This window comes from Anarrhichthys ocellatus, unplaced genomic scaffold (assembly GCF_004355925.1).
Source record: "Anarrhichthys ocellatus isolate YVR2014 unplaced genomic scaffold, GSC_Weel_1.0 scaffold27, whole genome shotgun sequence".
Lineage (NCBI taxonomy): Eukaryota > Metazoa > Chordata > Actinopteri > Perciformes > Anarhichadidae > Anarrhichthys > Anarrhichthys ocellatus.
In genome coordinates this window covers 2,376,629-2,388,791 of record NW_022280057.1, presented here as the reverse complement: position 1 = coordinate 2,388,791, position 12,163 = coordinate 2,376,629, and the positions used below count along the sequence as shown (strand labels likewise).

General features: G+C 43.7%; 1 protein-coding gene across 1 annotated transcript; it reads left to right on the top strand.

The window, feature by feature from the left end:
* Window positions 1-2,844: 2,844 nt before the first annotated feature.
* xkrx (XK related X-linked) lies at window positions 2,845-12,098 on the top strand. The gene is made up of 3 exons (XM_031862664.1): window positions 2,845-3,815; window positions 8,963-9,222; window positions 10,347-12,098. The coding sequence occupies exons 1-3, from the start codon at window positions 3,460-3,462 to the stop codon at window positions 11,210-11,212; spliced, it is 1,482 nt and encodes a 493-aa protein (XP_031718524.1). The 5' UTR covers window positions 2,845-3,459; the 3' UTR covers window positions 11,213-12,098.
* The last annotated feature ends 65 nt before the right edge of the window (window positions 12,099-12,163 follow it).

Here is a 12,163-nt window from a genome sequence, read left to right as displayed (position 1 = left end):
TCCAACACATTTTTGTAATGCAGCATGAGCCACTAGATGGCCTCAGAATCACAGGATCTATTTTCACTGCCTGAGACTGCTGTGCACATTAGTCTCCGTAAATAATAATGGCTCTGTTTTCAAGTCCTTGACATGCAAAGATAAACGGCTGAGGCTACAATTCAGTCTACTCAAAGCTGAACATACATATTTTTGATTTGCAGCCTCTATGCAATCCAATCCACAGCACTGATTTTTTCATTTCTCAATGTTTATACAGGAAAATCAAAAGGAAAATGGAGAGCGGACTATGAAACAGAGCTTCTGCAGACACAATTAAATTATAGATGTTTGTGAGCAATGGTTTGTGTGCAGGCCTTATCTTATTATGTCATTAAACCAACATCCAATCAGGCTCTGCCCTCCTCTGCTGAGTAGACTCATCCCAGAATCTGACCACAGCCCTGCGTCAGCTGACACACGCACACACAGCAAAAACAGCAGCAGCTGAGGACCGCACCTCATGTTATCCACATTGCAAACATGTTTCAAAGCCCCCCCGACTGCTGTTATTGCAATCTGGGTTACAGCTGGACTACTCCACAGCTTCTGCTAAAATACATTAACATAGAAGAAATTCAATAATATTTTGGTAAATTTCCTTATTTACTTTATGCCTTGAAAGTACATAAGATGAGAAGAAAAAAATGATGTCATTTTCTGTATGGTAAATATAAAGTTACAGCTAGGACACGGTTAGCTTAGCTTAGCTTAGCATGAAGATTGGAAACTGAGGCAAACAGCTAGCTTGGCTTAAAAAAATCAGCACCACAAGTTTAGTAATCAACACTTTATATCTGGTTTGTTTAATCCATACAAAAAACAGTGTATGAAAGTCACATTATGGTTTTACAAATGTTTATGAGCCAAGGAGCCCCTGTAAAATGGAGGATTGTTACTTTTACACTTCTAACCTGACATGTGGTGAGCTTTAGAGGTGCTGGTAGATGGGTTCTGTTACCTTTGGACAGAGCTAGGCTAGCTGTTCGGCCCGGTTCCCAGTCTTTGCGCTAAGCTAAGCTAAAATAAGCTAATCTAACTAGCTCCTGGCTGTAGCTTCACATTTAACATATGTCTCCAGAGTGGTATCTTCTCATCTAACACGCAGCAAGAAAGCAAAGACATATTTCCCAAAATGTAGAACTATCACTTTAAAGATAGTTCAAGACAAAGATTAGTGTACAGAATTTAAAACACAGACAAACAGTGTAATTATTTCTATGTGTGTAGCCTATCCCCGTCCTGATTGGCTGGTAACACTGTGCAGATGGCCGGTGCTCAGTAATGAGGTTTCCATCTTCCACGGCCCCCTTGTCTCCACAGAGCACACAGCCTCTGCAGTCTGAAGTCACTGACCCACACCACTGCTTCACCAAACACATGCATAAGTAATGACAAGCCTTCATAGGTTGTGTCGACCACTGACTTAGATGAGATCTGATTAGACAGAGAGAGGTTGGCATGTTTGGGTTGAGCTGTGTTGAAACTGTTCCACAGTTAAGTGAAATATGAACTGAAAAACTCCATTTGTAGCTATAGGGAAAGTTACATCTACCAAACTGGAATGTTAAAGTTCCTTTTCAGTCAAAATAAAACAGTTTATCTAAAGTGAAAGGTCATGTTGACATCAACCTAAGCAACAGAGAATAGTTTTGCAATGGAAATATGGGTACTTCACTACAGATTGTGTCCTTCTCACACGCCTCCCAAACAAGGATCCTTGTTTGCATAAGTAGTTGCGCAAACATCAAACCAGTTCTGTTCTGGTTCACACAAAGTTATCATTGTCTAATGAGCATTTAGCCTTAACAAATAGTAAAATAATGAGAAATGCCTGTGTGTAAAGTGAATGAGAAGATGGAGTGAAATTGTAATAGTTGATTCAGTGTGTGTGTGTGTGTGTGTGTGTGTGTACTGAACCTGCTTGTGTGGCAGCTTCACTCGCAGGCCTGCAAGTCCCCATAACAAGGCCAAGTCTTCTCTGCTGGTGGAAACTAAAAATGGAAGCGCAGAAAAACTGATCTCCCTTTGCTCGCCCTACGCAGTGCTTCCACTTGGAATAGACAAATACTGGATGTAATAAAACTACAGTGCATCGCTCACTGTATCAGTAGCAGTTAGTTTGGCAAAAGTAGTCCAGAGAGAATGAAATGTAAAAATAAATTGTAACGTTCCTCTCAATTCACAATTACTCCTCATTTCCCTTTACGAATTATGTTAGTTATTTAAAAATGGACTGAAATGTTACAACATTGACCGCCTTCTCTGCTAGTAGTAATAGTAGTAGTAGCAGTACAGTATAATTCTCAAAGTCACAGTGACCTGTGCAACATATCACATGTCGGGCTGCTCAAAATAGCCTTGCCATGCACCAGATGCATTTATACACATTTCCTCAGTTTCTATTTATATTTCAACTGTTTTCATACTATTGTATACATGCAGTGATCATCACCGCTTCATACAGTTCAGTGTTCTCCATTTCCATTTATTTCTCTGCATGCAGAGCAAGCAGATGCACCTCCCTGAGATGCTTTGTTATGATAATAATGTTGTGATTTCTCTTTCCTTTTTTATCCATATGGCTTTTTTTTCTGTACAGTTTATTACTTTCTTGTAATTTGTACTTTCCACCTCCCTTCTGTTGTATATACATATATGTATGTATACATATATACATATATGTATGTACTAAGTGTCTGATCTTGGCACAGAAATGTCTTTCTTGTTGAGTAAAGTTCTATCATATCATATCTCTAATCGCTCTTACTTTGAAGAGCGCTCATTCATTTCCGGTATCTCCCCGTTTGTTTTGGATGACTAAACGCAGAGCTGTTGCATTGACAGTGCACCAGAAAACCTGAACCACCAGTATGCCGACACGAAATCCCCATGAACTCAAACCAGCTGCACACCGACTCCACATCAGGACGAAGCCTGTGTGTTTTTAAGCAGAATTTAACTCATTTTAAAGTACTGATGGCCTGAGTTTGGACGACGATCGCCGGGCGAAAGTCTTTATTTGGAGAGTGCCGCATGCCAACGCTGACAAATTCCAGATCCTGAACTCTGACGGTGCAACAGCAGCGCAGATATCCCTGCAGACGGTGAGGGGGTTCCTTGGGAGTCAACCGGGTGGTAACGCCACGTACGACGATTTACGAGACAATCAAACAAAAGCCTTTTTTCTGTGTGTGGGTGGGGGGGTGCAGTGGAGCGGTGGCACCGCCGAGCTGTTGAGTTATGATGTGAAACCAGCGATGATCAACTTGGTGGAAAGTTGGGAGAGACGGTGGACCAAGGGAAGTATTTACAACAACAACAAAGTGATGTTTCTATTTGGAGCACGCTAAGGCAAGTTCAGCTCAACGTGCGTTTAGCGACGTCCAAATATCCTCTCTGATCAAATTCAATAACATTATGCGCGAGGTGACCATGGAGGAGGAAGAGAGGGAGATCTCCGACATTGACCCGCAGGAGGGCTCCGCGGTGGCCGAGAACGGAGTCATGCTGGTGGTCAATCACAGCCGGATCCTGCCTCCCTTCAGCGTCGTGCTGGCCACCGTGCTCTACTGCGCGGAGTTCGTCACCGCCGCGGTGCTCTGCAGCATGTACCACAAGACCGACGATGTCATCTGGTTGAGCTTCACCATCGCCTTCATGCTGCTGCCCGCCCTGCTCATCCAGTTGGCGCTGACGTTCATCCACAGGGACCTGGGTCGGGACCGGCCCCTGGTCCTCTTCCTGCACCTGCTGCTGCTCGGCCCTCCCATTAGGTGGGTGAGGGGTCAGGGGGTGGTGGTGGTTTTAAATACTCCTGGAAATTGTCTTAGAATAAAGTGTTTTCAGATACTTGAAGGTGTGAATCCAACGTTTCAGTCAGCCAGTGGTAGATGGGATTTGTAGTAAATCACCAGAAACATTAAAAAAAGCCATGAACATAAGTCATGTTTTCCCAAACTTGCATTTCTAATGGAACAAATTTGAAATGTTTCTCTATAATTCTTAATTATTCATGCCCCTATGTGCTGCAAAGATTAGTAAATTAATTGAATATAGAGGAGAACTTTTTTAAATAATCGATTCATAGTTTTAGTCATTTTTTAAGATGAAATTACACATTTTTGCTGGTTCCACCTTCTCAAATGTGAGGATTTTATGCTTTTCTACAGGCACATACATGATTGTAAACTGAATACATTTGGCTCTGACAAAACAAGACATTTGAAGACATCACGGGTGTAGTTGGAAAGAAATATCCCTTATTTTCTGACATTAGTTAGATTAGTTGAGAAAACTGACAGATTGATCGATAAAGAAAATAATCTTCACCTACAGCTCCACATCTTACTTGCATCTAACTGGACATGCAACTTCCACTTTCCATTTGCAGTGCAGTGCAGTTAATGGGATACTAATAGACAGTCTGTGTTGAGTGCACAGAATCACTGACTGTCAGTCTCCATCCATCAGCATCCATCTGTTGCAGTTCATCGCCTACATTTTATCAAGAACACTAATGTGTTATGACAGACTGCTGCAGCGTCATGATTATTTATTTTTTTGCACTGAATGAGAATCAGATTTGGCTCATTAACGGCATCACACCAGATGCTCCAGTATGAAGGACAGGAGTGACTACTGAACACAACAACCTCCCATGTCGTCAAAAGAGATAGAAGTCAAATATCAGGAGCTTTTTTTCTTTCTGAGGTTCTTTTAATTTGAGGTCTTCCTTGGTGGTTTGGTCACAGTTGAACCTGCTGCAGTCTAGACTCTGAAACCAATCTGTCAGAGGACTCTGACGAGCTGGCACCCACCCTGATGACACTTCCTTCACATTCATGACCTCATCTCAGGGTGAAGGCCTTCGGTGCTGCCGACCAGTCAGACAGCTGACCCGGCCGGATTGGCTCTCGAGGAGAGAGGAGTTGTAGATTAATATAAATTTTACAGCTTGTTTATTCTTGGGAATTGTTGAGGAAGGTGTTCCGTTTATACACTTCAATGCCTGTTGATCTCAGCTGAGAGACTTGTTTGGTGAAACGTGACTCATGTAGGAAGATGTAGGCGGAGGCTTAAGTTCACTGAAATTCAAATATACAACTCGTACTCTCTTTGTTTTGCTCTGAACTTTGATACGTTAACAGTGAGCCCTGAGGTGTTTCTTTGAATTTCCTGTACAATAAGATGTAGTTGAAGGGTGTGTTGTTTTTACAGGGTTAGAAATTCTACTCTGTCTTGAGTTCATCGCAGGTTTATGGGCCTCAGGAAGAATGCTTTGCAAGAGAAAGTGTTGCCAAGAGGCTTATAAATTACTTGATTTGTGGCTCGGCTGGCAGTGCACCCTTAAAATATAACCAGCCCGATACATTTTAAAACAGATTGCAGATATAAGGGAAAAGATGTAGAAGGAATAAAGATCTAGGAGAGCTACAGAATCTTTTGCAATGACATTAAGAAGACAGGAAATGATCTTATCTCCGATGCTGAGCTAACAAATTGGATTTCAGTGCGGCCATTGCTTAATGTAGCCCGTCAAAACTGATAAAAGTCTGTATCTCTTCGGGATACAGCACAAGGCTCAGGTACTTCATGTTTTACCCGTTGTGATAAATGCCATTTGAGTACAAAGTAAAAGGACAATGTAACACAGAGTATTAAGAGTATTTTCGGATAGACCACCTGCAGCTCCAGAGTCTACTTCTGTCTTGAGTGAGAGTGTTAGACAGAAGTGTTATAAAAATACATCGTTCACATTTTGGCTGTGAGGAGCTTGCAGAGCAACAGAGCTGGTGGATTTGTTGATGACAGTCTGATTTGTGACTTATCTTTCAGGGAGACTTTGACTGATGACTGAAATGATCTCACCAGACTTTTGCATCCTCATCTCGGCTCGAGGCTACATTAGCTGAGTTGCATTGTGGGAAATGTAGCCGCCATGTTGTGACAAGGAAGAAAAAAAGCTGTTATTTCTGGTTCTGCTTCATCGATTTCGATCATTTATTTTTAAATCTATCCATCGGGAGTCCGACGATGTTATAGAGTGCAATGCTAAATCTGGTGGAGTACTCTTTTTAATATAAAGTCACTTTGGTATTGGAGCAAACAAAAAAAATAAAATGGAAAAACAACACTAGTGCTCTGTCTAAATATAGGTGCTTCCCTTAGTACACTTCATGTAGTGCACTGTGTACACTGTGTTGCTAATTGGGTGCATTTTAAAATGGTGGTGTTGTCCAGTGTTCCTCTTCTTCACCTTCTTCTTGGCAGATTGGAAGCGGACTGCGACTGTCGCCCTCCTTTATGACAACCGATCCAATAGTTGTTCAGATATTTCAGTCTGGATCGAGCTACCTGCCGAGCTGGCACTGTGATCCAGTGAGCCTCACTGCTGCTATGGCTGCAGACTATCAAGGATTGTTCTCTGAACAAAGAAAGCTGCTGAAAACCAAAAGCAGCAGTTTTCTGTCAGCTACACGCACTAGTTTGTGATGCTGCACACGTCTTTGCTCCACCTGAGAATGCTTTGCTCGTGCCGGTGATTGTTGAACCGCCATGACCATGAAACATCTTTCAATATCAAATGGATCCCGCCTCTCTAATGTGAGTTTCATGAATGCTTTTTCTTTTTTTTTTTTTTTTTTTTTTTTTTTTTTTTTTTTTGGCAGTAAGCTGTGACGTCTCTGGTGTTTTTATTGCGACAGAGAAGCCAGAAAACAAATACTGGGGTTTCTATTACAGATTATTTAGTTCTGTTCTGTTTATTTTCCCTTTTCTTTCAAGTTGATCTTGTTCCACGCTGTGCTGCTGTAGATAGATAACGTCTGCTCCCTCGTGTCTCAGATGGGAGGTTTCCTGTGTGACTCAGGGACGGTGTAATTTGCTGATCTTGTGGCTGCAGAGTCAAACACATCGTGTCTGCTATCAAAAGCGGAATTTCAAGTCACACTTTTTTTTTTTTTTAACACATAACTGCATGATGAACCTTTTTAAGAGCCTTGTTTTGGTTGCATTGGAGTCTAGCAGAAGATAATGAGACACAGTATCCACAGAGTCAATATGGCAACTTTAAGGAGGGGATCGGTATGTTTGCAACTTGTCTTGACGTGTCTCCTTAAGTACATGAAGCAGGGACAGAAACTACATTACTCTGTCAACTTGGGCCAGTCTTGGCATGCAGAGCTTCGTGTTTTGTGTCTGTTTGTGTTCCACCAACTCACCACAGTCAGATGAGGTCGTGTTAGCGTTGCGGTGAGCTTGATGATGTAATCTCAGGAGACCAAAACAAGAGGATCTTGCTAAAGAGCTGCTGAAAGGATTTCCTGAATGCCCTGCCGCCCATTAGTCAGAAAAACATCAGTATTAAAATCGTCACAGGTGTCTCTTGGCTTCTTTTTGTGTGGCATTTGTCACATCGGACTGCTGTTTCAGACTTGGTTCCTTTTTATAAGTCGCTTCGTCAGAAGTCAGCATATTGATTCTCCTGGCTAATGCATTCATCTGCCCTGCTGTTTCTCCCCCCCCCCTCCCCTGAGTGAAATTCAGTCTGCCTCACAGTCTGAATCCTAAGTGCACGCTGGCTGAAGTTCAGCACCCTCACTCTGCGTCCTCGGCGCCATTGTGCTGCCAGATTTCCAAGGGAGGGGATGTCAGTAAATCAGGTTTTTACCTTCGCTGTTTCTCTGTCATCGACCTTGAACACTAAAGCTGAGCAACCCTGATCTGTCTGTGGCTATCGGTCTTGGACTGAATGTGTTTAGAGATAATATAAGAGCCTGCTTCCAAATAACAACAACTAATCCCCTGCCAGCCTGTGAGGTTTGGGTCAAAGACAGTTCAGTGTGGACTCTTGGTACGGTGCCACATTTACACTGCAAGCAAAGAGTACAGTTTCCCTTCTAGCAGCAGCAGCTGAAGCAACATGTCCGACTGCTGACTCTGGAGAGTCTGGACAACACATAGTTGAACCATGGAGCAATAGATTCCTGTGAGGAGTCATATGTCCAAAGTTGGAGGTTTTGGAGCAAAAGATGACATTCCAGCACAGTGATGTGAGATTTAGTGCTGCAGTGGGAATCCTCAGAGGGCGAGGTTTGTGTGTTGAAAGCAGATGTGCTTTCGAGTCAGTTTACAAGTGCTTTTAAGGGATTATGATGCTGACATTTTGTTGTTGGCAGGTGGAAACCTTATACTTCTAGTTTAGGTAGTTAGCTTGTTGCAGCTTGAACAGTTGGTTTTGCAATTATTTTACACACGTTTGTCCTTTGGGCCTCCAAAAACCAGTCTGGAAGCATTTTTCATATTTTTTAAATCTAGAAACAATCACACAGTTTTCAGTCTACACAGAAATCTCTCGCAGTGCAAAACATGTTTCCGTCCTCATGAATAGTGTTGATTTTTTCGACCAGTCGGGCTGAACACAGGGAGCATTTACCTTGCAAACGTTCAGAGAACCACACCCAGAGGTTTTCAGTTGATCCAGGCAGGCCTCCGGGAAGCTGTTTTCGTTTCTTTCTACTGGCTGCCCTCTGGTGGATTCTCAGTGCTGTGTTTGTGTTTGTTTAGCTGTGATTTACAAAGATAGGTGTATTTATCATGATGGAGCCCTTATGTTCGAGAATATTTCTGAGATCAGCGTTGTGTTTATAATATGTAATATCAAAACAAGCTGCAACTTGAAAACAAGCTGCTACAACAAATTGCTGGTATATAGCCTCTGTTCTTTTGCTTTATTCTACTCGTGTGTTTGCTTTATAGCTTTTGATGCCCGTTCATATTCCCACTATGATGATTATATGTCGATGTTAAAGCGCAAGAGACATCGCGTCTCATTGTGGTAACTTAAACATTACATTGCACTGCCCTCTGTTGGTGTGAACATGTGACTCCACTCTTAGTCCCTCTTTTATTTCATCCTCAGGTGTTTTGAGGCTCTGGTGGTCTATTTCAAGGCGGGCAAAAAGGAGGAGCCTTATGTCACCATCTCCAGGAAGATCAGTCTGAAGAAGGGCCAGGGGACGCCCATGGAGTGGGAAATCGGACAATCGGAGCGCAAGCTGGCCACTCACAGAAACGCCTTCAAACGCACCGCGGTCATCCAGGCTTTTCTGGGATCCGCTCCTCAACTGACGCTCCAGCTGTACGCCACCATCCAGGAGAAATACTTACTCCCTGCAAGATGTAAGATGGAGGGGTTAAGGTTCCACTATATGAGTATCCTAAAAAAATCACTACTGAACAGGGTTGCACTCTGAATTTTATACCTTTTTAAATATTATGAAATGATGGAATAATTTGAGGTTTGCAGCCCTTTAAGACTATGACTCATCACCTTGAATTAACACTGTACACATAAAATGAAATGTCACCTCCAATGTATGTAAATGTAGTAAAGTAGGGCGGAAGATTTTAAATAGCCTCATATAACCCGGTAAGTCTTTTATGTATTTCTCCTAAAAGGTATTTAAAAGACAGTGTATAATATCAAAGGCATCGAATTTAAAGCGAGAGATTTGTGCAAAGGATAAAATCTAACCACCTCAGAGCACAGTTTCCCGTGACTGCTCCCCCTCCTGGCCTTCCCTGTCACCAACCCCTTCAGCTGCAGCTCTCCCCATTCAGACTATTGTGACAGAGAGGCTGCCTCGTTCACACCGCATTCACAAGGCCATAAACAAAAACAACCTCAGCTACATCCCTCCCAGTGATGTTCATATCGGCTCCCAGCACAAGTTCATTATCTACAACCCTACTTCTGTCAATTCCATCCCGTCTCTGTGGACTCCGGCGTACAACCTCAGAACCCTCTCTAAAACCTCCCAACCAATCACAAAACACTCCATGAAACTTGCTCTGTTCAACACCCGGTCATTAAGCAACAAAAGCCCAATCATCAATGAATTCATCACAGACAACAAACTTGATATTCTCTGTCTCACTGAAACTTGGCAAAAGCACTCAATCAAACCACCCCAACTGGATATCATTACCTGGATAAACCACGCCCTGATGGCCGCGGTGGAGGAATTGCTGCTCTTCACCGCCAACACATCAAAACCAGCCTGACTAACATCAAAAGTCCACCCTCATTTGAACAGCTCACATTCAAACTCTCTGGTCCTAAACCCCTGCTCATTGCAATTATCTACCCCCCCCCCCCCCAAACCCAACCCTGCCTTCCATCCAAGCAATAATAATTTAAGGAGTTCTCTGTGCTTCAGACCATTTAAAGACGAGACAATTGTCAATGGTGATGTGATGCTGTTGATCAAAAGTTAACAGATGGCTTGTGTTTGTTTTCACAGTGGTCCTGATGATCATCACCCTGATCTCCATCACATACGGGGCTCTCGTGTGCAGCACTCTGGCCATCCAGATCAGATACGACAACTACAAAGTGCGGTTGCGCCCTTCTGCCTACCTGTGCATGATCGTGTGGAGAGGGTTGGAGATTGCCACCCGGATCACCGCTCTGGTCCTCTTCAGCACGGCGCTCACGCACTGGGTGATCCTGGTCGGCATGGTTAACCTGCTCTTCTTCTTCTTCCTCCCCTGGGTCGAGTTCTGGGTCAGGAAAGGCTCGCTGACTGACGACGTGGAGAAGAACTTCTCCAAGCTGGGCACCACGGTGGTGCTGTCCATGTTCACGCTGCTCTACGCCTGCATCAACATCTTCTGCTGGTCGGCGGTGCAGTTGGACTTCACCCATCGAGAGCTCATCGAGAGGAAGCAGCGGTGGGACCGTCTGGCCATGTACTACACGGGACGCTTTGTGGAGAACTTCGTCCTCATGATGCTCTGGTACTTCTTCAAGTCGGACTTCTACGAGTATGTGTGCGCCCCGCTGCTGGCCGTCCAGCTGCTGATCTGCTACAGCCTGGCCTTGCTCTTCATGCTGCTCTTCTACCAGTTCTGCCACCCCTGCAGACGCCTCTTCAAGTACAACGTGCACGACTGCCTGCACTGCGTCTGCTGCCGTCCGGGACGGAGGGGAGCGAGCGGTCGACGGGGGAAGCTGCCGCCCTCGTACTCTACCGCCGCCACCATGGTGCTGATGCCGGAGGAGCCACTGGAGCTGCTGGACCCCCGAAACTCACAACCTCTCGACCTCACCAGTCAGCTCGGAGAGAGGGAGACGGCCATTGGTGAAGACATGATGGATGCAGCCTGAGAAAGGCTTTGTGGGGAATTTCAATTCGTAAGTTCTCTAATGTAGAAATGCATCTCAGCTAGCGCTGTAGGCCGCACCACAGAACGATACCTCGAGTACTTTTAACACAAAAACCAGAATGATTGTGTTTTTTGAGTCGGCAAGTTGATGAACTGTTTATCTTAAGTGCACAGAACTTTATTACATTGTTGTGGGTGTGAGAGGGATTCAGGTTAACTCCTGATGTCTTTTCTGAGGGTGACTACGTACACTTGGGGCACAACGAGGCCTCAGTACACCAAAGAATGTAACATGTGCAGCGATGCACAAAGGCCGCCTTGAGAGAGCAGCAGTGGGTCATGTACAGGACTGAGCCAGGTGTGCGGGAAACATGCCAAGACTGACCGGGGCACCCCCAGTTTACTTCCTCTCAGGGAACTCGCACCATGAATGCCGCCTTTGCAGACGTTTGCATCTGCACGAAACAGTTTCTTTTTTTAAACAGCAGGACAAGAGAAAGTCAGAATGATGCATCTTCCTCATACCCAACTACATAAACCTGCTGTGATGAATGCCTTGTATTGTTCGCTGCTCAGTCTGGTGGCCTTGATATACAAGTACAGGTTTTAGTTTTACAAGAATACATAAAATCCCGTCAACCATTGGTGAAAACTGTTGAAAGAAAGAAAAATAAAAAATAAAAAAGGATTTAGAAGACTGTGTGGAACATCGTGTGTTGTTAACCTCCCAGTTGATGCTGCTTTAACCAGACTCGCAATGAATTAGCTTCTACTTTTAAAAGTGCTTTCACAGTTTGCTCCTTTTTTATGTTTTGTGTCGTTTATTCGTTCAGTGCCTTGACTACTATTGTTTTACTTGAAACCTAAATAAAATAATCTGATACACATGAATTGTCATTTGACTTGATTTATGACTTCTCACTCATTATAAACACAAACATTTATTTTCCTA